We start from the raw sequence: 25,127 nt of genomic DNA, 5'->3' as shown, positions 1-25,127 counted from the left end.
CTATAATGCATATGGATCCCATACTTCTTGAGAAGCTGATAGTTACATAGCCGAGTAAGATATTCCTGTTTATGGAGTTTTCATTTCTGTACTTACAAGAGCCCGCCACTAAATGATATTCTGACCCACAGCATATATTTTTAATGTCTGTTTTAATATTATCGTCCTCTCTGTACCTGTCTTGTTAATTCTTCCCTTGTACGTCCAAATCATTTTCTCAGCACCCCGTCATTATGTACCTCTCACGTATATTCTTCCTTTAAGATGAATACCATGTTTTACACCAATAAAAATGAAAGTTAAAATATTTCTATTTACGTTTTACATTTTTAGTTGGGTTCGTTTGTTTGTGGTTTATTTAACGACGATTTTTTCAGTAGCTCAGACTATACAGCATCGAGTGACAGGGTGATGGTGAATTGGAAAGGATGTGGAAGGAAGTGGTCGTGGCTTTATTTAAGGTAGCATCCTGGCGTTTGCCTGGAAGGACTGAGGAAAACCATGAAAAACCCCAGTCAGGATAGCTGGTCTCTGGGCCGAGATTTGAACCCAGGACCTCATGAGTATGAAGCAGGAGTGCTAATGAGTTGACCACGACGTTCGGTTTTTAGGCGGGGAAATGGGAAAAGATTCTGAAGTGAATAGTAGCGAGCATTTTCAAAATTTAAAATTTCCTCTTAATTTCTTCATTTGATGTGATTCTAATTTTCGTTTACAAAATATGTGAAGGCTTTCACATTTTTTAGGATGTTTTAGTTATTTATTTATCTGGTGATGTGACATTATAATATTACTTCCAGGCAGTTTGTTGGCATTTAAAAGAGATGTTCATTTATGTGAGTGTACAGTTTAATCTCACTGTTTTCATGGACCATTCATGTTTCATTCTGCAGCAGAATTGAAAAGCAATGGCAAAATTCTAATCTTGAGACCTATTCAGAACAGGGAATTGATCAGATAAAATGTTTACCTAAATGGACTTCAGTAAGTAATTAGATTCATAGTTTGGTTTCAAATCAATTTCTTCCTTTGTAGGGTCCATTTTCTTTTGTACAACATGGTTGCATCCAAAGACTAGATCCTACTCTTGTTAACTGTTGTTAGTATTTTATTTCTGTGTTATTATCAATGGCTTTCATTGAGTTGTTGCACAGATGTTTGAGAGCCTCAAAATATTGTACTTGTATTCTGATTTGAGGAATTTCTATTCCATGGTTTCTCTACTACATATTTTTTATTTGTCCCTCAGTTGCATTTTATAAATTGGCATTGTTCTGGAAATTTTGTTGTGTGAAGGTAGTAATTTTGTGAATGTGATTTTTAATATCTGGAAACTTTTTCATATTTTTTACATTTTATTGTTGGTGAACAAACATTAACGATCAAACATATGTTTCGTTGCAGGTATCCCACACTAAACTGTCTGTAACCATTATTTGACATTGGTTTGACAGATGAAATGTTTGTACTTGTTTGGTATTCTAAACCAACATGGGCAATTGAAAATAGTTTTACTTTTATGGTGATCCAAGTTGACTTGAAAATCCAGATTTGAAAAACTGTTTTATACTAATAATGGGAGAGTGCAAGAAATTTAAAAAAACCAATAATTTGAAAATTAAAGCCTTGGAAGGCAGGGTAATAAAACAGATCAAAATGTTTTGGATACATTTTAAGAATATGCAAAGTGATACTCCCAAAGGTTTTGAATGAAAGATGACCAAGGCAGATCCAAAAATTAAGATCGATACAATAGATTAGGAAATGTGTAACACAGAATGATGTCCACTAAATTATTATTATTTTATTTTTTGCACTCCGAAAATACTTACGAATGGTCAATGCAGTTGGCAGTACTGAGAATGTGACCAAATGCTGACATGGATGAGGTTTGGCAGGTAGACTACGCACATAAATTTAAAAGAAGAGTAAGGTTATTTCACGATGAACAAATTGTGGAATTCCAATTATGTTTATTTTACACAACAATTAGGCTACGTTTTAACCATTCTCATTGCTGCTCTTCGTATCCGTTTGAGATCCATAGTTGGCAAAACTGAAGATTAGCCAGCCAATAGCACTGAGTTGTACATTTGTTTTTTTATCATGTGCAGTTTACAATTTCTAACACCAGATGGAAGTAGCGTAGTCCTCTTCCGGAAGGCATTTTGGATAACACGTTGTGTATAATGTGAGTTAAGGGATTGTTTTTGGTTATATGCAGTCCTGATGTTAATGAAAGTTTCCTGTGCATTGCATCTTCATTATCTGAGTTGCTTCTGCTGTTTTAACATTTTATTTTACTTAATTATCACAGAGTTAATTTACTGACTGGTGTATGATTTTGAACATATTTCGATGTCTCACAAGGTTTTATTTCGTTTCATTTGCCAATTCTGTTTCAGATAAGCCGGAATGCAAATTTTCGTAAAAACCCTAACGGGTAAAACTATAACCCTCGAAGTTGAGGCGTCGGATACCATAGAAAATGTCAAGGCTAAGATTCAAGATAAAGAAGGTATCCCACCGGACCAACAGCGATTGATCTTTGCTGGGAAGCAATTAGAAGATGGTCGCACGTTGTCGGATTATAATATTCAGAAGGGTGAGCCAGTTTCACGTTTTACTTGGTAATCAGCTGTCAGTGTGCATTTTGTTCTGGTCAGTACTGAAATACTGTGCTTTTAAAACCATTTATCTTCAGCAATATTTAAGTGTAAATTACATTACGCCCTCATGTAAATACTAGAAACAGATAACCAAATTAGCTTTCATTGAACTGTGGTGGAATGACTAGATTTTGTGCCATTAATTAAGTATGATAAATAAAATTCTGTTTAGAAAACATGTCAGCTGCTTTGGTAATTTTGTTAATAGTTGAGCATGAGGTGGAAAAACATTACTGATGACTCACATGTATTAGATTGTTGCGTGAGAATAGAAGAAGCCATTGAAATTTAAAAAAAATGAATTTGTGTATTCCGTAAAGGGCAGTTTATAAGTTGACTAGCTGAGTGGCTGTTAGCTTCTCAAGAATCAATGCTGCATGGAGTTAAATCCATCTTTTTAATATTTTTTTTTGGGCCCTCCAAAGTCCTTATGTGTCATAATGTATGGTGTAAGAAAATCAGATGAACCAGAAAAATTCGTTCATTGAAGAAGTAGACATTCAGTAGGTAAAAAGCATGTGGTAATCTTTATTGGAAGATACAGGTGTTTTTAGAGTTGGGGTTTTGCGTAATTAAGTAGAACAAGAAAGTGTTTGGGGCAAAGTTTAAAAAGAAATGTGGTGATTGCCGACATGTAAACGTACGTGAAATTGCTTTTATCGATCTGTGAGGTTACGTAACTGAATGCTTTCACTTGCTGACAGAGTCCACACTCCACCTGGTTCTGCGTCTTCGTGGCGGCGTGATCGAGCCAACACTCCGTATCTTGGCTCAAAAGTACAACTGCGACAAGATGATATGCCGCAAGTGTTATGCCCGGCTTCATCCGAGGGCTACAAACTGCCGCAAGAAGAAGTGTGGCCACACAAACAACATTCGCCCCAAAAAGAAGTTGAAGTAGACTGAGGTAGCGCACGTCTGCCACAATCCAAGCTGTACGCTGATCAGGTCAGGAGAGAGGAAGGTGGAGTTTAGTTTTGCTTTTGCTTTCGAAATGTTGTGTACTCTTGGATTTAATTAAAGTCTGGTTCTATAATGTCAAGTTCTTTTCCTCCACATATGCATGTCACCATTAGCCCAGTAATCCATGCAAATAAAGCAATGTGAATTTGTGAGATCGGAGCACTGTAGTATAGAATATATTGGGGTCTTCACGTGTCAGTATGTAGCATTCTTTAAGGTAAATGAAATCGTGGGCGAACAGAAACATCTATGGCATTGTGTGGCCACCCATTCAAACGCATTACCTTGATGTCTTTCTTACTAACTAACTAGATGCCTTACGGATCCCGAAGGTTCATCACCGAACTAACCAAAGCCCTCCACCGGACCCTGTCCTGGGCCAACAAAATCCAGTCTCCTTCGACTCCTATCTCCCATAGATCCCGCCTGAGATTATCCTCCCATCTACGTCTAGGTCTCCCCAGAGGTCTCTTCCCCTCAGGCTTCCCAAATAGTGGACCCAACCAACCAGATGGCTTAGGGAACTCGAATGTTCATCACCGAACTAACTAAAGCCCTCCAACGAAATCCAGTCTTCTTCAACTCCTATCTCCCATAGATCCCGCCTGAGATTATCCTTCCATCTACGTCTAGGTCTCCCCAGAGGTCTCTTCCCCTCAGGCTTTCCAAATAGTGGACCCAACCAACCAGATGGCTTACGGATCCCGAAGGTTCATCACCGAACTAACCAAAGCCCTCCACCGGACCCTGTCCTGGGCCAACAAAATCCAGTCTCCTTCGACTCCTATCTCCCATAGATCCCGCCTGAGATTATCCTCCCATCTACGTCTAGGTCTCCCCAGAGGTCTCTTCCCCTCAGGCTTCCCAAATAGTGGACCCAACCAACCAGATGGCTTAGGGAACTCGAATGTTCATCACCGAACTAACTAAAGCTGTCCAACGAAATCCAGTCTTCTTCAACTCCTATCTCCCATAGATCCCGCCTGAGATTATCCTCCCATCTACGTCTAGGTCTCCCCAGAGGTCTCTTCCCCTCAGGCTTCCCAAATAGTGGACCCAACCAACCAGATGGCTTAGGGAACTCGAATGTTCATCACCGAACTAACTAAAGCCCTCCAACGAAATCCAGTCTTCTTCAACTCCTATCTCCCATAGATCCCGCCTGACATTATCCTCCCATCTACGTCTAGGTCTCCCCAGGGGTCTCTTCCCTCAGGCTTCCTGACCAATACCCACTGCACAACTCTTGTCCGATCCATGCGCGCTACATGCCCAACCCATCTCATTCTTCTCGACTTAATCACCCTGACAATACTGGGGGAGGAGTACAAATTTTTAAGGCCTTTATGTCTAGAAAAATGAAAGGTCTTGTATAATCTATGAAATGATGCTGTTTCGGGTAAGTGTTAACACACGAATATCTGTTTTGTTTTTCGTCTTCGTAGTAAGTCACTTTGATTTTTGGTCCATTTGTTTCATTTGTGAATATTGCTGATTGAATGCAGATATGTGATGTTAGTGCAAAGTTCCGGAAGGTTTTTTTCTTTTCAGAAAAGGCACCTACGAGATGTCAACAGACATTAGTTTAATGACTTGCTTTTCAGTTGTGTTTGTTCCTTCTACGAAATAAATTTGCATACTTTCGCAGTTGCAGTGGTTATTCATTATAATTGTATTTTTTCATTATACCTATATAAATATATAATTATGGTTTTAAGCATTTAGTGGAAGCAGAGTTATTAGTGAACAGGCAAAGAATTACCAGTGCACGAAAGGATGCAATTGTGAACATCATTTTATTTTACATTTACCAACACAAACACGTTTATTTATATTGATATTCAAGGTGTTCGGAACATTTTGTATAATTTATTGTTATAGTTCATTCATTTTAATTTTGAAAAGTCTTCTGCATTTGCCAGAATTGCTACGTAATTTTAATATGTTATTCTGGTGGTAAATTCTTGTCTATAATGTTGGGTATCCTGTTTGGAAAAGAAATTCATGCTCCATGTGGTGGACAACCTGTCAATATGGCGTTAGCGCCCATTTTTATTTTGAAGTCAAATTGTGGATATATATTTTCTGTTCTTTGTTCAGTGTATACGTGAGTGTTAGATTTGTGAACTTTTTCTGAAGAATTATATTTTCAACTGCATCACTGTAAGTATTTATTGAACACAAACTGAAGTTCTTATGTAGTGTTCTCCTTCTAATGTTATTGTCCTGGATCTGCAATGAAATACCTGTGGAACATATTCTCTTATAAAAACGTTCTGGATTAAACAGTTATACAGAAATAGTACTACGAGATTAAGTTTGCTAACTTTTCCGTAGGTTTGTCTTTGTAATTCAGTGTAGAGCTGTAAACAGTTCCATTATGATATATTAGGCCTGTTTGCCTTGGCACTGTGTGGTGATAGGAAGTGAAAACATTCGGTTTATGCGCTCGATACTTCGTGTGGTATCCGAGGAAATTGACAAGGTAAATAAGATGGAGTAAACTGAGAAGGTGAGATGATTGTGTTTCAGTGTGTAGTGATAGATTTTGTAGTTCTAAGTAAGCAAGGCGTTGTATGTACATGTATTAACAAGGTGGGTGTTAAGTGCCTTGAAATTTTTCATGTTTTTCAGTCCCACATAACCTTTAAAGTTCCTTATGCTTGTCTTCGTTCAACCACGAAGTATTTTGCTGTGTATTAACGGACTAAGAGCCAGTTGCTGGTTTCAATGTGTGCAGCTTTTGTAAAAACATCGTAATTGATTACAGTCACATTCAGGAGTGAGGGCATGGCAAAAGGCACAGGGTGCAGGAAAAAATGAATGAAGGCAGATGTTTTCAAGTAAGACTATATGAAGGTTGTGCGGGATTGCATAACTAAAAGAGACTTAGAAGTCATTGTGGATTTACCATGTAAAATTAAGTGCTGTAGTCGGGGCGAATCTGTGTTCTCGATATCCTTTGGAAGTAAAAGTCAAAGAGTTTCAAAGAGGCGTGACTGTGTAGCAGATAAGGAAGGATGTACTGTCCGTACTACAAACATTATCTCCCAGTGGCAATATTTTGTAGCTCGCTGTCTCAATTTTTATGCCGTCAATGTATTTGCTTTGCACTTTCTTATGTAATGCGTTGGTTAACTTTCATGCTGATTTATTTTTTCTATAGGAAAAGGTCGGATTATCTGAATGTTCTCTAATGCGTCCTAAAATAAACCTTCGTTTCCTCAACTGCGAGTCGATACACGACGAGACCGCTGTGTTAACCGCTACGTACATGAGAGAGTAAGGCCGGGCCTGACCCGGTAGGCTACCCATCAATACACAGCAAACTAATATAGCTCGTTGCTTAGCAACGTAACTCGCGTGTCGATTTATAAAAGAATTTAACAATGGCTGGCGAGAGCTTTCACATATAAATGAAAGGAAAAACGTACTTCGTAGGATTTATTTTCCTCCGTGTATTTGGCCTGCAGGTTAGACAGAATGGTCGTCTAGAGTAAAAATATGAATAAGTATGTTTAAGTTTAAGTGTTAATAAATTTTGGATCAAACGGTGGGAAATATATTTTAATTTATTTCAAATAATGAATATAATTAAAATAAGTGACAATAATAATAAAGATGGGTAATTATTAACATGAATTAAAACATATTATTATTTAAATCTTGTCCGTCTGATCACAATAAATTCTTATTAAATATTAAAATATTACAATAATTAACATTTAAAATATTTAAAACATTTTTCGGTTGACGTCGATTTATAAGAAGTCGTCGCGGCCAATCATTGCGATAAACCTCCCCTCCCCCCGATATGCAAAATGGGGTTTGTGTGTGGCCACGATATTTAGTGTGCCTCGAGTGTAGAAAGGTCGCGCGACACTGGTCTAGATGGATGGTTGGATTGATTGAGGAATTAATCGATGCAGGAGTGGGCGTACGGATTACATAAGAGCAGGCGATTCTTGATCGATTGAAAAGAATTAGGAAATGTAATGGCTGAATTTGCGTGAAGTTTATTAGTTATAAAATATATATCACTAGGACAGCCTCAGCGAATTATGCAGATCGTCTGTTTAGGTTAGGACAGACAAATGGAGGATTCTGCGATGGGCTGGACATGTTGCTAGGATGTTGGCGGGGAAACGAGAAATGCTTATAGAATTTTGATGAGGAATCCTGTTTGAAATTCGCCACTTTGAAGGCCAGTACAGATATTAATGTGGATCTCGGGGAACAAATAAAATCTTAACACATCATAAATATGGCGGCGCGTCGGTTCTGTTGCTATGGAAAGGACAAACGCTTCGTCTGAATCGCTCGGGAGCAAACTCTGGGCTCTAGAAACAGACGCTTCCAACGCGAAGAACACGATGCTGACGTGACGTCATTATCTTGAGGTTTACGTCTCGCGTGTGTCGTAAAACAGGTCCTGTGTGACGTCGGCTCAGTCGGCAAAACGACCTCTCAATTCCGTCTGAATCTCTCGGTTGGATCGCGATTTGGAATCTCTCCTTGGGGACGCTGGTTTTCCTGAGGGCAAATTCTGGAATACTGCCCTGGCAATTGCTATCATAGCTTCTTTTCTCATTATTTTTCATCATTTTCATGTCTAACGTAACGTTAAACGATATTATGTGATGCAGCGTATTTAAATAATTCACGAAGCACCTCAGGCGACGTCACTACTCCAAGCGGAGGTTTATGTAACCCCATGAGCCCGGAAGTCTCTGGTCCCTGAACGACATCGCGTCCCAGCAACCGTCTTAGCCTCGGACTTTGAACTCTGACGTCAGATGGCAGCGCATGCGCCCTGGCTATCAGCTTACGAGACTAAACAATTACCACTTTATAGATCAGTGGTAACTAAGAAAATCAACAGCTCCGAAGGTGATCTAAACAATGCCAGAGTCGGTTGTCACAAGGGAATAATTCAGTGCCTGACGCATGCGCGTGAAAGCATATTCTGTAAAGAAACTTCGCCGTGAGTCGATCACGTGATGCGCAGATCCATCGACTCTTAACGCGAGTTCCCGTGCGGCGATGCAGATGGCGTGAACATCAGAAATATTTTTATTTCCTGAATCCACTTTTGTCTATTTTATTCCGCAGTGCTCAGACTCCCAGAAAAAAACATTTGCTCCATTTTTTATTATTTTCTTCACGTGATCATCAGACAAGACAAAAACTAGATGATATTATTAAAATTGATCTTAAAAAACAAGGTGTAATATCCAATTGGGGGCGTTTGTGAATCTTAGGTTTTGACGAAAGTAATCTCTTATCCCATTGAGACTTAAAAGAATTTATTACGCGGTCAGCCCCCGTCCCGAGCAATGGAGCCATCTGATTGGCCAGAAGGGTTCCTACATCTGCAGTACTTGAGGCTGAATGTTAATTTTCTCCCCCCCCCCCCCTGTTGGTCTAATTGGGCTGCAAAATGAAATTCGACGTAATGAGAAGGCGAGGTACGGCCACAAATTGAAAATTAACTTCAGACTCGGGTGTTAAGTGTCATCGATGTTGTGAGGGGGGGGGGGGGGGTTGCAGGTGGTATTGTGACCGCACGGGAACAATGTTACAGCTGATGGAACTGGCGATTAAGTTTTTTTTTTTAATTTTACGTTTGAGTTGTTGTAAGGCCCAAAGTCCTTCAACGGCGTTGCCATGGCAACGGTCATAACAACAGACTGTCCGGTCTCCAAACATTTGCTCTCAAGATTTGTTTTGAAATTGGCTACTAGTTATTTAAAAATGTGCTCACGAGGAAATTATGAGCAGATCAGAATCTGTTGTATTCGGGCTGCTATCAGATCAAATCGTAAAAATTACACGCAAAACTAATTTTACCTGTTGTTTTGTGTGGGTTTGAAACTTGGACAGCCATCTTCGGACCCAAACTCCTTGAGAACCTCAGATCCTACTAAAACACTAAGTTTGTCTGAGAGCAGGTGCTGATAGGAATATTTGGACCCAAGAGATGTTGAGTGACAGGAAGACGAGAAATGCGTTAAAAGTTTCGATTGGGAAAACCAGACTCAGATGTAGGTAGGAGAATAATATTAAAATTGGTCACGGCTTGGACTGAACTGGCTCAGGGCATGGGCCGGTGGTGGCGGACGCTTTTGAACACGTCGGCACGCGTCGTTCGTATAAGAGAAGAAGCCAAGTCTGGCAACCGCGCACGACGGCGAACGAATCGACTGGTTCGCGTGTTTCAGAAACACGTCTGAATGTTTTCACCTTCTTTGGCTAAATTGCACCAAGTAGGAGAAACACGGTCTCGCGCTGTGTTTGCTGGCGGAGCCCCTCGGTGGTCGACAGCTGTATTGATCAGGGCGGTTCGCAGTGTTACCAACCTTTAGCTGTCGGTACTAAACCTCGGGGTTGTTCCGTTACCGAGGTCGGTCACGGACAAACACACTCGTCGTTGCCTTTTGTGAGTATTTTTTGTCAAGAATGAAGCTATTGCGTGTAAATACAGGGTTCCCCAAAAAGATGGAAACGAATCGTAACACAGAATATCGAATTGTTATGGATGTCCGTGCGTTGTGTTTGCGTGGTAACCTAGTGTGATCTGCAGTTAACAGATGGCACCACAATGTCTTTTGCCATGACGCCGTTGCTAACGTGTGGTTAAATTTATTAAAATGACATTATTTCATTAATTTAATGTTCGTGCATCTTTTTGAACACCCTGTATAATGCGGTATAACGGGACAGTAATGAGCCCAAATATTTGTTGACAAAGTAAAGTAATTGAATGCAGCAGAGAAAAGAAGGAAGTTTTCGCAACGCCAGAAAAACATTTTTTCATATTGCAGATATTAGCATCCATTTGGATCATTGATTAGTGTGCCGGTAAGTGTCTGTGCGCTAACGTCACTTCGTTATCGTTACCTGCTACTGTGAAGAAATCACAGGATATTAATTTTTTTTGTGAAGACGTTTCGTAAGTACAGATTCTGTTTACATCGGATGAACCCGTTGACTTTTAGGTTAGGTCACAGTCTTTGTATTTATTGACTTTCAACGAATAAGTAACACGTCGCTTATACGTATATAAAGGCTATCGAAATTTCGTGCAACAAATATTAAAATATTTATTGATGTTTGCAATTCACTCAATTTATCTTGGATTAATAAACACACGATTTCGCTCTGACTCCACGCAGGTCACGTGATGTTGTAACCTGCTCCCGCCAGTCAATTGTCTTTTAACAATCTATGTCAAAGCGTGTCCATTGTTGAACACTGCCTGACGTCTCATTGTCTGTTACGTAACTCGCGAGAATTGTTTTAGAAATACGTTTATCGATTCTCCTGCGCCAAACAGATCGACAGATCGATCTCGTCTGGTTAATCGATTCTTGTCCACGGCTACGTGTTTGAGGATACGTGACAAGGGACCAATTAAATCGATTGCTTAATGAACGCTCGAAATTTTACGTACTTTACGGAACCTTGAGCTAGTTGAGTAGCCACACAGTCGGCGCTCTTCGCACGCTTCAGCGACAGACCTTGAGGGTCCTTGAACGTCGGCCATGTTGTTTTTACGTCAGTGGGAACGCCTTTGGAATGTCAGTGTACTCAAAAGAGTAATATTCTTCCTATTTAGGACTGGGTCTTGCAAGCGACGTAGTCTCTTCACGGTTTCCCCACCAAAATTTAGTACGTATTTTTAATTCATCCTGTGCTCTGTCATGAATCGGTTATGCGACGTAATTTCGTGTAATTTCATTTGTTTTGGTGTTCGATGTTTCAGTTTTGTGTTGGTAGCCCTGTGAGTTACCTTCCTGCTTTATTAGGCTTCCGGCGACAACCGATTTCCGTTCGTTTTAGGATACATCTCGGACTCGGATACAGACCTATTTCGCGTGTCCTCGTTCTGTATTAACGTAACAGGCCCCTCCGAAAGCTATAAAAAGTAATCTCTCCGAATTGTTCTGTCAAAGAGGAAGAAGACATGTCTTATGACAAATGGTCCAGAAAACGACGACTGTCATTTGTCTTGTGGCCGTCGTGACGTCATCGCACATTAATTCTGGCCTCCGCTCAGAGTCTGGGAAAAAAAAAACCCAACCCAAAACCAAATGATTCTACGTAAGTTTTACTTTTTCGGACGCGAGGGTCGTAGATTATTGTGGGCTGCTGTTAAAAAGAATCTGTACCCCCAAAGTCAGAAGCCGAAGATAAATTTATTATTTTTACAAACATGCTTTCACATTTTTTATAATTGTTTAATTTTAACCGTCTAATCACAATAAAATATTTTATTAAATATTAAAATATTAAAATATTGAAATATTATTATTACAATTAACATTTAATATTTAAAATATTTAAAATATATTAAAATGATGCTCTTTTCTATCTATATGTTCGATTTACAATTAGAGCATTATCTTTTTCACACATGTTTCGGTTTTCAATGAACCATCTTCAGGTGTATAATCGATATAAACTCAAATTTAATATTCTAAATGCAATCCTTCGTCAGATGTCCATTAAATATCGGAAAGTTATCCTCTTCTAGATCAATTGTACTTTGTTATCACATTCAATGTTGTTTCGTAAAGCGTGATCTTGCGTGGGTGAAATGTTTGTAGTGGTTTTTTATAATCGGTCTGTAGATTAAATAATAATATTATAAAGACTAAATAAATATTAGAGATAGAAAGAGCATCATTTTAATATATTTTAAATATTTTAAATATTAAATGTTAATTGTAGTAATAATATTTTAATATTTAATAAAATATTTTATTGTGGTTAGACGGTTAAAATTAAACAATTATAATCATCACAATATGACGCAACATTATCACCTCATGCTTTCACATCTTTCCAATCGATTTCCAGAATAAAGAATTTTAATAAATATATCGCGTGTGTCTAGATCTCTCCATTTGGCCTGCAGATAATCTTTCCAATGTCCGCACTTCATCTGTCTTCTGTCTTGTAACTGTGTTCAGTGTTTAAACGATGGACGCGCGTTCTCGCGGAGGGAAAAACGTTGTATCGACCGTTCTCTGTTTCACCTGATGAAACTTCTCTCGACTCGGGCCTACTGCAGCGCCAAAACTTCGGGAACCCGCCGCCCTGTGACGTCATCGGGGTCGCTGCCATGACAACACACACATACACGGCGTAGTGCAATGAACGCGTCACGTCTCTCAGATCACTTGGTAGATTTCGATTAGAAGTTAATGGCGGACCGAACTTTATCATTCCAGTAATTTACATGGAGCTGAAAAATTTAATTTTGTGAGACATTTCAACCGGTACAAACCTCAATAAGGCCTTCAGATCAATACTTTTATACGCGACGTTTTTAAAACTGCTCCGTATTTAACGAAATACAAGAAGGGGCTAGTGTATCATGACAGCGTCGCCAGGAACAAATATGGCGGACGACACGTGACGTCACGACAAAGTTTTCAGAAGTATATTTAGCTACGCTGTGGGACTGGTTAGAGACTGAGGTTTTGCGCCGGCTGGTCAGGCCTGTCGCCCGAAGTACGCTTACCTACCGCTAAGCTGCCGTGTCTGAAAAAAAAAACTTGAGTTATTTTTCGAATTCATCCCGGATTTCAGCTTTGAAGGACTTAAAATGTGGTTCAGTTTCACACATTTGTGTGGTGTTTGGTATATTTAACAACGCTTTCTCAGTTACTTATGTTACGTAGCGTGGGATGGTAGGATGATTATGAATTGGGGAAAAAATGTATAGAAAGAAACACAATCTTGATTTGCTGAAAGGTAATCTCTCAAAAATAGACGCGAGATCGTAAGGAGAGAAAAGAAAGCCCTCAGTTGTGACAGAGGGTCTTCGGTTCGAAATTTAAAACGTAGAACATAACCTCAATTTTAACCACTCCTTTGTAACGCTCGGTTCAACGTAAGGATAAAGGCATCCGTGTGCATAGAACCACGTCAGGGTGTCTTGTGTGGGAGTGGGGGTAAAACGCCACTCATCGTAAGACCTGGAATTAGATGGCAGTGAATATTTGGATGTACACTTTGAAAACGTATCATGTTATGCGTGCTCTAGGTTGAAATCTCGCCTGTTATGCATCACCTACAAGAGAGCGTAAGAACTTATCATTCGCTGACTGCAAATCTGCTAGAATCGTTACGATGTGCGTACATTTACTTCGTCCGAGCCTCGTATTCAGATTTCCACCAATCACATTCGAACAAAAAACAGAAACAAAGCACGAAATTATCTTCCTCCAACAATCGCGTAATAACGAGTCTCCATTATTTTCCGCCATGATAATAGTAACACTAGCGCTGCTGATTTGTCTTCATGGTTCTAACTGCTGTTCATAGATGGCGTTGCGGTCGCATCGCGCACAATGCCGAGCCACACTGTTTCCGCATTGTCATCGCTTCCCATTCATCTGATTTCCTGTGTATCTGTCCATCTCTGCCACACAGCAAGGCGACCAATCATTAGCACGATTATCACCCACAATGGGGTAATGGGAACCACGTCATATTTAGAGCAAATCGCGTTCACATTGTTCCGTCAGGATGACGTTGTTACGTGACGTCACCGTTTCTGAATGGGGGTTTAACGAGATATCGCTTCATCCTTTAAAAAAAGACTGAAATTTACCACCACGAACCTTTCCAAGTTGCCATTCGTGCATGTACAGAGAGAAAAAAAAAGCTGTGACAAGAACATCGCATTCTGCGTGTGGTTTATTTTATTCCTGGTTTGTTTAACGACGCTGTCAGCAGCTCAGCGTCGGATAATGAGATGATTAATGATTCAGAAGGAAGAATTATGCGTGAAGGGACTGAATAAAACTGCGAAGATTACAGTATTCGAACACTGGACCTTCAGATTACGAGGCAGTGGTGCTAACCACCTACAGCGACGCTCATTGGGTATTTTAATAATGAAATAAGAGAATTTCAGTCCTAATGTTGGCACGTCTGTTTACGTCAGGGGTTCTCAAATCGCGGACCGCAAACTTTGGATTAGAGGTGGTCCTAAACATTGTTGTTTCGATGTGCATGGGTCCTTCCACGTGTTGATTGGTCCCAATTCTTGATCCGACGTCCTTCATTAAGCTGGACAGGTACTCGAAGCGGTACGAGCCGCGAGATATTGACGGCATTAGCAAGATGACATATTATTACAAGCAAATGTGAACGGGCTTCTCAGAACATGTCGTAGAGCCACAGATGATGATGATACCGCCCTCTTTGCCGGTCACAGTGGCGACGCGAGGTCTGAAGACACTGGGACCGTGGGTTCGAACCCCACTCAAGGCGTCTGTCTTGGTCACTCGTCCAAGGAGTCCTACCAATTGCTTAAATAGATTAAGAAATGGAATTATTGGATTAAAAATGGAATTAAAAATGGAATAAAAATCTGAAAAAGAACATCGATTGATATCTGGTAAAAATCTAATAAAAATGCACGCTAGCATAATGCATGAAAAATTGTATTTGAAATTATTTATCGTTTTGAAGCTTTATATAATTATATACACCTGAGGATGGTTCTTTTAGGAACTGAAACACGTCGTGAAACATGAAAAATGATGGTCTAATGTAAATCGAACATTTCGATAAAGAACATCGTTTAATATTTTAAATATTTTAAAATGTTAATTATTGTAATATTTTAATATTTAATAAGAATTTATTGTGATTAGACGGACAAGATTTAATATATAGATTAAGAAACCTTCGAAAGAGGCAGCCATGACTCGAGATGAGTCGTAGGGCCACAGATGATGATACCTCCCTCTGCCCCGCGTTTGTCGGGCAGTGGTTTAATTATCCAGGTGGTAATTAACCCGGTTAAAGTTTCGCCCCTCCACGAACCTTGAGGCAAATAAGAGAATCGAAAAAGTGATCTCGTGTCTCGGTCTGTTTTACGTTTATATTTGATTCTGCGTTGCGACTGTAAGTCGATGTAAACGGATCAGTTGATGGGTAATTATTATTGATCTCGTGATCAACGCTGATTGGACAACGCAGTGGCTTTCGGTATGGAAACAAACAACTGTCAGATTACGCAATTTGCGTCGCTCTGAATAACAAGTTTATCTACATTTTCGGTTTTGATGTTTATTGACGCATTCTGTGAAACTTCTCGAAACTTTTGGGGTGAGAGAGAGAGGGGGAGGGGGGGGGGTAAAATGGTTGTTAACATTCTGATTGCCTGTTGGTGTTTGGGACTTCGGGCCGTGTGGCAATAATCTTTAGGAAAACGTGTATTACGAGGTGCGATTGGAAAGTTTCAAGACTGTGTCAATAGAGGGCGAACCGGATGTAGTACGAGCTTCTGCCGCTAGGGGGTGCGGCCTACATTCATAGTGAATCAGTGTGCCAGCCGGCATCATCGAATTAGCATTTGTTTCTTAGTTACGGGCGTTTTGGTAGTGCATTACACCGACCCTCCTGCGATTTCGGAATGGCGTGTGCATCAAATTTTGCCAAAGACTCGCCAAAACGGCTACGGAAACCTATGAAATGCTAAAGCAAGCATTTGGGGAGTCCGCAAACTTTTGTGTGGCATTCACGTTTTAAAAATGGCCGAACCTCTGTCGATGATGACGAGCGTTCTGGACGACCATCTTCGAGCACAACGCCCGAAAATGTTACGAAGATCGACGTCGTACCATCAACGACTTGTGCGACATTGTTGGGATAGGCTATGGGACCTGTCAGCTGATTTATTCTAAAGGAAGAACTCCACATGCGACGCCAAGGCTCCTGTCTGAGGACCAGAAGCAGAATCGACTTCTCATTTGTCAGGAGCTCAAAGATCTTGCAAGAACCGACCCCAACTTCGTTTCTAAGCTCCGTGTGACTTCTTCCTCTTCCCAAAGATGAAAATTCAGCTAAAGGGAAGGATATTTGAGACGATAGAAGAGATTCAGGCAGAATCGCAGATGGTGCTTGACAGGCTGACAAAGAAAGATTTCCAGGGATGCTTCCAGGCTTGGCAGCGGCGCTGGGATCGTTGTGTTCACTCCCAGGGGAACTACTTCGAGGGTGATGGATGAATTTAATACCTGAGATAAGTGTACGGGTTTTTATAGGCGCAGTCTTGAAACTTTCCGATCGCACCTCGTACAACTCTACATTTTCCCGTCATTCTTGACATGAATTTATTTTTTTAAACATTTAAAATGCGTTAAATGTTACGACTGAAAAGTGGTCGATTACTTGGACGAGCTTTTGAAATGACGATGGCGAAACTTCAAAGTTCTCACAAGCGGGACATTTTTTTGGCGTGCGTTTCTAATTCTTTACTCTTTTGAACTCGATATAAAATGCAACTTTCAACAAATTCAGTAGGAATGAAGGCGTCTTTAAGCTGACTGATCATAAACATCGTTATGAATGCGTGGAGCCTTACTTCCACGCCCTAACCTACCCCTTATTTAACGACTGTAGTGATAAAAGAATAGTAACAAAATGTCGTGGCCTATTCTCAAATGATTCGGTCCTTGGATAACAGCTTCTGAAGCAAACGTCCACACGTGTCTCGACTGGGATTCAAATCGTGGATTTCCCAAGTTACGTTCAGAATCCGAATGATTGGTTGCAGCTGGCAAGGGCGGGACCGGAAACTCGTGGTCACGTGGTTGTCACACCTGCTACGTATTTGAGGACCCCGTGACATTTTTCGTGATTTACCTCAGACTTTGCAGGTAAACTGCTTTAAGTTAGGCCACGACCACTTCCTTTCGCATTCCTCTTAATGCGTTATCTATTAATGATTTTGTCATTTGACAGTAATGATATGAGAGGTAGCTAGCGCCGTGTGAACAAAGTACGAACTAAGAGACAGAATTCGTCGTTTCTGTGTGGAGTGACGGGAGTGTAAACATCCGAACAGGGCCCTGTCAATACAGCGTTCGCTCCTTGCGGTCTCTGACAGTTTTCCTATACATGGCGGCCGTCAGTCAGCGAAGAAGTGCACTCGGAGGCTAACCGCCGACATTTGTAGTTGGCAACACTGACACTCGTCATGGCTTGTACTCGAGACCGCGCGCAAACAATCGAGGTTCGCTGCTGCGACACGCGCGGAGCCACTTTCAACTGAAGACAAAAAGCGACCGATTTGCGACGTTTACAATACAGCAGGGCTACGGAGTTCGGAGTTCAAAGCAATGATAGATGCTCCGTGACGCTGCTAGTGGCTTATGTACGGAGCAGTTTTCCGCAACCTGTGAGCCGCGGTTTTTCTTTGTAAGAAATATCACATCCGCACTTGGAAGGCATTAGCGTATCATTCAACACGTGTTTTGTAGTGCTTTTACACTTTTAGATTCTGAAACTCGATTTTGTTTCTAATTTAGACGATGGACACTTTCACGAATTATAACCCACCATCGCCAAAACCTTCGGACACCAAATAAGGGTGAACCATTTTAAATCACAGTAGCCGACTGAAGTAACAATTCTAATGCAAGAAGGTAACATATACAGGGTTATTCATAATTCCCTGACACATTTCAAAAAATCGCTGGACTTTAATGGTGCAATGGATGATAACATAGGACATGCCGATAGAAAGAGAAACTCTCCAAGTTTATTTTACATACCTCAAAAATGTTCTACGTGTCCGCCCTTTGTGACGCGACAGACGTCAAGCCGATAATCCATTTCCGTGCCTACTGCAGTTTGTCACAATCGATTTGTGAAATGGAAGCGATGATTAGTCTTTGCAGCTCAGGAAGATCCCGTGGCAGAGGAGGTTCAAAGACCTATACTCCCATAAGAAGAAATCGCATGGCGTCAGGTCAGGTGATCGGGGTGGCCAACGAAGACGAGCGTGGTTATTGAGCATTTATGAGATATGTAAAATAAACTTGGAGAGTTTCTCTTTCTATCGGCATGTCCTATGTTATCATCCATTGCACCATTCAAGTGCAGCGATTTTTTGAAATGTGTCAGGGAATTATGAATAACCCTGTATAATTAAAAGATTTTACTCTGTAGTCATTTGAGTGGCGAAGAAAACATTTAATGAGGAATGTTTTGTTTTCAACTTATATGTTTCTGGGCGTCTGTGATGTAAGCATTTAGAATTAATTCTGAAACCGTCTTCAAGTTCAGTGTCCGGCTGGAGATTCGAACACAATCTCCACAGCGTCTGAGTTACAGATTATCCTGTAGAAGCATCTCGCCTGGCAGAAACAAGGCGATGACATTATGGCCACTAGCGGCCCCTTTGTCCATCCCCCAGACGGCACATGAATTAATATGGAGCGGCGGTGGAATGATGCAGACGGGGGAGAGATGATGGCATTTGATGTCCATAAATTCAAAATATGGACTGACCTGGACTCGAACCTAGGCGAATTGTTAATTTTCAGTGATGCGTTGATGTGTACGACGTTTTGGGTGTTTGCCCCATTGCTGTAATCGGAATTCATTTTGCAAGAACAGCAATGAAGTCACGTTGTGTGTGTGTTTTTTTTTTTGGGTGGGGGGGTTGAGAGATTTGATAATGAAGAACTTAGGCTTTATATAAAATAGCAATTGGACCAGAATTGAACGATCCTGACATCTGTTAGCGTAATCACCAAGTAAGAATTTTTACGTTGTTTCGGACAAGAGACGTGCGGGAAGGCAGACAGAACCGACGTTTCTGCCGTTCAATTTTCAGACTGAGGAAAGTTTTTAAAATATGTTGCGTCACTACGGTCTACATTTTTATTATATTTAGTGTTCTGTCTGACGACAGGTCCATATGAACAGGATCCTTCCATCCTTTTCTCGGACTGGGACCTGTTCATATACGTTCTTGGCAGATGATCCAGAAGTGGTTTGCCATTGCCTTCTTCTGTGTGTGAATGGAGTAATTGTTGGGATGCCACGGAGGAAAACTCCGTGTTGCCTAGACCACGGCCTTGCCCAACACAAGTTATAAATTCGAACCCGAGACCCCAGGATTACAAGGCCAGCGTTCTAACCGCTAGACCACCGTGTCCCTTGTGCCATTGTCGAAGTGTTTCTGAATATAATTCCGTTAATGGTTTGATGTCTGTTTCCATGGGGTCAGCTCCGACCCCATTAAGTGCTACATAAAGCCACACGTGGCGCTGAAAGCACCACGAGCGTCGAACACTGTAACAATAAGAAACACTCGCAGTTATTCCCTCTCGCCGTGATTCGAAACAATCGACTTCCCTTGTACTCGATTCTCCAGACCTTTTTAATGATTCCTGTGGTGAAACGTCCCAGTTTGTTTGTTTGTTTGTTTGTTTAATACCCAGATTTGTTGCCCTGGTGACAGCGAAGGGTGATATTCACTGACAAGCTCCTCTGAAACGTCGGTCTGTTTCTAAGAGACTGCAAGGCTTTGTTTTCTCGGGAGTGTGCGTTATGCCCTTGTTGCTCTGCTTTGCGCTGAACGAGTTTCGTTCGTCTACGAAATGAACGTCGAACAGTTTCGTGAGGACGAAAGCAGGAAGGAATGTGACGCCTCAGACAGTTGACAGTGCGGCAGAGTCGTGGCCGATTCAGACGCTTTATCGAAACCAGTCTTTTGCTCTGAGCGGACGACACTTGGATCCAGTCCGCACCCTGACAGTCTTTTTAATATTATCTTTCTTCTGTTTGCAGGCGTTCCAAGTGGTCCCTTCTCTTAACATTCCTCGACCAATCCTCTTTTCATCTTCACCATGCATGCTACATGTCCTGTTAATCTCAGCTTTACTTTTTAAAATTACATTAACCGTTTCTTCTCAGGCACTCTCACTGTCACCACAGAAGTTCGCTGTCTGTGATTTTATGATTGTCAGGAACCAAGATGCGCCTAGGACAGGGTCCGGTGGAGGGCTTTGGTTAATTCGGTGATGAACCTTCGGCTTCGGTAAGCCATCTGGTTGGTTGGGTCCACTATTTGGGAAACCTGAGGGGAAGAGACCTCTGGGGAGACCTAGACGTAGATGGGAGGATAATCTCAGGCGGGATCTATGGGAGATAGGAGTTGAAGGAGACTGGATTTTGTTGGCCCAGGACAGGGTCCGGTGGAGGGCTTTGGTTAATTCGGTGATGAACCTTCGGGTTCCGTAAGCCATCTGGTTAGTTAGTTTGTTAGTTAGTTAGTAACCAGGATACAGATTTGATTGTTGTCCGCGCATTGTTAATGACGGGGTTTATTCCATCACGAGGACAACAGTTTTGACGACGACCAGTTCCTCTGTTCGAAGAGGGTGCCCCCCCCCCCCCAACCCCACCAGAAATACAACAAGAAAATGCTTTTAGTTCCGAGGGGATCCTTCACTGCTCAATCACATCTCACTCGCATTTTGTCCGATCTAATTCTCGACCCGGAGCCGAGTAACTTTTCGTGGCGTCGCGTCAGAGCTGATGTTTGCGTCCTTAAACGAACCACACGAACATTAAAAAAACATGAAAAAAATTTTGTGGTGTCGACAGGGAAGTTCAATAATATAATATTTTGATATCATAAGATTAAGTGTTTCGACACTCTTATGCCATCATCATTATTTTAATACGTACTTTTAACATTAAACTTTACTGGCAGTCTTTGATTTGCACGTGAAAGGCGATGTTTGATTTTATTATTATTTATTTAGTGTTCTGTCTGACGACAGGTCCATATGAAGAGGATCCTTCCATCCTTTTCTCGGACTGGGACCTGTTCATATACGTTCTTGGCAAATGATCCAGAAGTGGTTTGCCATTGCCTTCTTCTGTGTGTGAATGGAGTAATTGTTGGGATGCCACGGAGGAAAACTCCGTGTTGCCTAGACCACGGCCTTGCCCAACACAAGTTATAAATTCGGGCACCGCCGGGAATCGAACCCGAGACCCCCAGGATTACAAGGCCAGCGTTCTAACCGCTAGACCACCGCGGATAATCCATGAAAAATGAAATGTTTACGGGTGCATTTCTTGATTTAATGTTGTGCATAACTGACATCCTGATGATGGCACAGTCGTGCCGAAACAAGTAACCGTATCATATCGATGTATTACGCTCTACATATCGTGCCTTGCTGAATATCAAGAATAATATCTGTACCACGGAAGTGCATTGGGACATTTTCATTTCTCGACGGATTAGGCAGTGTGTGGTGACCAGAGACGTCGTTTCTGCATGACAGGTCTAAGTCTCACCGCGCTCCGAACGGGCAGCTGTAATTCCATTTCCTGGCTTTAGTTTTCCACCTGAAAATTTTAATTAAGTTGTTTTAATACATCAAACGCAGGTTCGCCCCCCCCTCCCCCCCGCTAACCCCGTCTTTATGATTCTTAAGCAACAAAGCCATGGCTTCAGCGACGCGCATTCGCCTTCATTTGTTCCCCATTTCTCGTGTTGGCGAAATTCGACGCCGTTGTCATAGCAACGGGACCGTGGGTTATGACACTTTATGTGTTTCCTTGACATGCGAGGAAGAAATTAACAAACAAACAAACGAAGCGATGATTTGTTTAGTCCACAATTTCTGCTGTCTCGAATTGTCAAATTTGTAATTCTCCGGGGTTTTCGTTTTATATCTGGCGTTGTTGAGGGCTGCAACGCCTCCGAAACGTCAGTGAGTATCTACACGACTTCGTGGTGCGACACAGCTATCTTACTCGTCGCCTTGAGAACCTGATATTTAACCTCAGGAACCCAAGAGGTCAGACCTTAAACCAAATTCCAACTCATCGTCAGATTACGAACTAAATAAGACGCGGGCCATTGGTTTAGAAACTCCGCTGTTTTATCTGAAACAAAAGCAAATCGTCCGATAATACGTACGTGGTTTGTGGTATTTTCGATTGTAGTGCAATGGAAGTTGCGAAACTTTTCGGAGGAACACGCTGCCTCCATCTTTAGGCTACAATATCGCGTCCAGATCGGCACTGGGACCAACCCAGCCTCTTGCCCAGTGAGTGTCGAGGATCAATCAGCCGGCACGTGAAGCTCACAACACGCCTCCATACAGTGCCGAGGTCAGGAGAGAGTGGTACTATACCTCCACTCCCCCCCCACACGTCTTTGTAAATCGGTTCTTAATTAAGTACCAGGGAGAAGATGCTCTAATTTTAAATCGAACATTTCGATAGAAAAGAGCATCATTTAATATATTTTTAATATATTTTAAATATTTTAAATATTAAATGTTAATTGTAATAATAATATTTTAATTTTTTTAATATTTAATAAAATATTTTATTGTGATTAGACGGTTAAAATTAAACAATTATAATCATCACAATATGACGTAACATTATTATACCAGGGAGAGGTTTACCGTTGACGTAAGAATCGGATAAATGTTGAATTAAAGAAATAGCTGACTGTAGTTTCCATAACAACCAAGACACGTTTAAGCAAAATGGCGAATATCTTTTGTTTTATGTTAAACAATGGTCCATTTTACTGTATTTGTCGTGTTGTCGGTCGTACGGAAAACTTCCAGTGTCCGGTTAACCCCCGCCTCGTAGCAACGTTCAAACGGGTTAATGTTTACTTTAACCCGTTCATATCGTCAGCTCCTGCTCTAACTTTGCCCTGAGTGTGTTTATGGATTTACGTAGACAGCACTAACCGATTGTTTTCTGTTACGTAAGCGCGGTGAGCTACGGGCTTTAAATTGATTGGCTGTTATTCGTATGTGTGACCTTCTGCGATGATACGAATCCGTTGTTTTTAAATATTCAAGTTTTCTCTTCGCGACGAGTAACTCAACTGTTTTACTCGCTTCCTTCCACAAAGGAGAGCAAGGATTATAAAACAATAAAGCAGAGCGCGGCGCTTCTCCGCAAATGACTGTTGGTGTGCCACTATTTGAATTATTTAAAAACCATCAGTTATTCATTCAATTCGACGAAGTCGCTTGAATACAAATGTTAAGCTCTCCAGAAAAATAAAACTCCCATAACCACAGTGGCTTTTAAACTGGATGCTAGTAGCGGATTGGCTGTTTCGTACGCGCCCGCGTTCAAACCGGCTTCCTATTGGTGGAGCCGGTTTGTCCCCCCCCTCCTTCCGGTCTGCCGGCGCGGTGACTAGCTTGCAAGGTAGACAGACGGAGACTGGAAATGGTCGAGGTGTTGTGTCTGTTCGTTGTGGCTTCTCTGTGCGGCAGTTTTTAACACAAATATAACAGAAAACTACTTCTTTGACATCAGCCAGAGGGTTATAACGCGTTCTTAGTGTGATCTGACCGATTCGTCGGCCTGTGTGTGGTGGAAACTGCGTTATTCAGGCCCGGAGGGTGGAGTGTTCGTAGACCCTGGGAAGGGAGCGTCAGTGTGCAGCGATCAGGAAGGAATTCATCTGCCGCCGACTCAGCTCAGGGAAGAAATTCTGTTGGCGCAATTGTCAAAAGTATCGTCAGAACGGTGAGTCTCGTTTCAAATGTGTTTGATTTTGTGTGAAATTCTGAATGTTTTTGGTGGTAATTATAAGCTTTTGAAATCTGACGTCAACAAATAATTTCTGCACGTGGAAATTAAAATAACCGGTTGTATCATACGTGATTTTGTGTGGGGCTATGCAGTTTTATAGCCATCCATTGAACTTTCTCAGAGGTCAGGTGTTGTGATTTTTCAGTGCGTAATTGGTCATTGCTTTCGAAGAATACTTTCTTGATGAGATTTTAGGTTCTCACGGCGGATATATGAAGACGGCTATAGAGCCATATAGTCTGGTAGCAGTTTACTGACGTTTCAGACATCTCATTGCCCTGATGACGGAAGCACCTAGCGCCACCGAAACTTCAGTTAACTTTTTACCAAACGCACGAAGATGTTGCTCGAGCATTTCCAGTGTGTGTTATACTACATTTTAATATTATACTTTTTAAAATAGTCGTCTAGATGTTTCAAGGCTTCCGAAATATTTGTTGTGTCAGCAACGGATATCGCATTTTATGTTCTGTTCGAGTTTCGTGTGAGTAATTGTTTATCTTTACGTTTATAACCCGTAGAAACATTACAACAATAGACAGTGCAGTAGTGGTTATTATGTCGCTGTGTTACAATGTCGTAAAATGATTTCCGGAGTGCTTTATGGATTGTTAAGCTCGTAAAAGTTTTTCTTAATCATATATCAGAGGCAATGGATTTTCTGGGTTACAGGCAAACTAGAATCAGTTTAAGAACTTGACGGGAAAAAAAAATATATCATACCTGCTGTATCGATTGGTTGAAAGAGGAAATATCGCGTGACCTTGTCGAATAATCGTGCAGTCAAAATGTTAAACATTTAAGTCTCACTGTGGATGATATAATATTCTAACGATTTGCCCCCAAAAATGGATATTTCTCTGGTGATTAATACACCGACGTATTGTTATAATTTCATAGGATTAATTACAGAGTGCAGTGTTTGTGTGTTGTTGACGTATCTCGTAGTCTGTTTTTTGTCGTGGTAAAGATAATGCAATGTTTTTTGAGCAACAATGGACGTTTCTGTAGTGGTTATTATATCAGTGCTGTGTTGTAATGGCGACTTGCGTAACATGTTCTGATGCCGCTGCTGATTGA

General features: G+C 41.1%; 2 protein-coding genes across 14 annotated transcripts in view; both read left to right on the top strand.

The window, feature by feature from the left end:
• The first annotated feature begins 2,111 nt into the window (after positions 1–2,111).
• RpL40 (ribosomal protein L40) lies at positions 2,112–3,705 on the top strand. The gene is made up of 3 exons (XM_022074577.2): positions 2,112–2,191; positions 2,406–2,605; positions 3,374–3,705. Exons 2-3 carry the CDS (start codon positions 2,416–2,418, stop codon positions 3,568–3,570), a joined length of 387 nt encoding a protein of 128 aa, XP_021930269.1. The 5' UTR covers positions 2,112–2,191; positions 2,406–2,415; the 3' UTR covers positions 3,571–3,705.
• A 153-nt stretch (positions 3,706–3,858) lies between these two features.
• The window catches only part of tutl (immunoglobulin superfamily member turtle), a 171,210-nt gene continuing 149,941 nt past the window's right edge, over positions 3,859–25,127 (top strand). For 12 of the 13 annotated variants that reach the window (XM_087361316.1, XM_087361322.1, XM_087361317.1 and 9 more), the window contains exon 1: positions 23,654–23,981. The gene's annotated coding sequence lies outside the window, so the exon portion shown is untranslated. Of the gene's footprint in view, positions 5,796–23,653; positions 23,982–25,127 lie in introns of those variants that run through there. The other variant, XM_087361314.1, reaches the window with a different exon arrangement.

The sequence above is a fragment of the Zootermopsis nevadensis genome, unplaced genomic scaffold, assembly GCF_977971745.1.
Source record: "Zootermopsis nevadensis isolate Lab colony 2312 unplaced genomic scaffold, Znev_1.0 Znev_ptg000057l, whole genome shotgun sequence".
NCBI lineage: Eukaryota > Metazoa > Arthropoda > Insecta > Blattodea > Termopsidae > Zootermopsis > Zootermopsis nevadensis.
The sequence above is the reverse complement of the archived record's forward strand: the minus strand, read 5'-3'. Positions and strand labels throughout refer to the sequence as shown.

Coding starts and splice junctions, on each gene's coding strand:
- RpL40 (XM_022074577.2), top strand. CDS start 2,416: ATGCAAATTTTCGTAAAAACCCTAACGGGTAAAACTATAACCCTCGAA. Junction 2,606..3,373: donor GGATTATAATATTCAGAAGG/GTGAGCCAGTTT, acceptor ACTTGCTGACAG/AGTCCACACTCCACCTGGTT.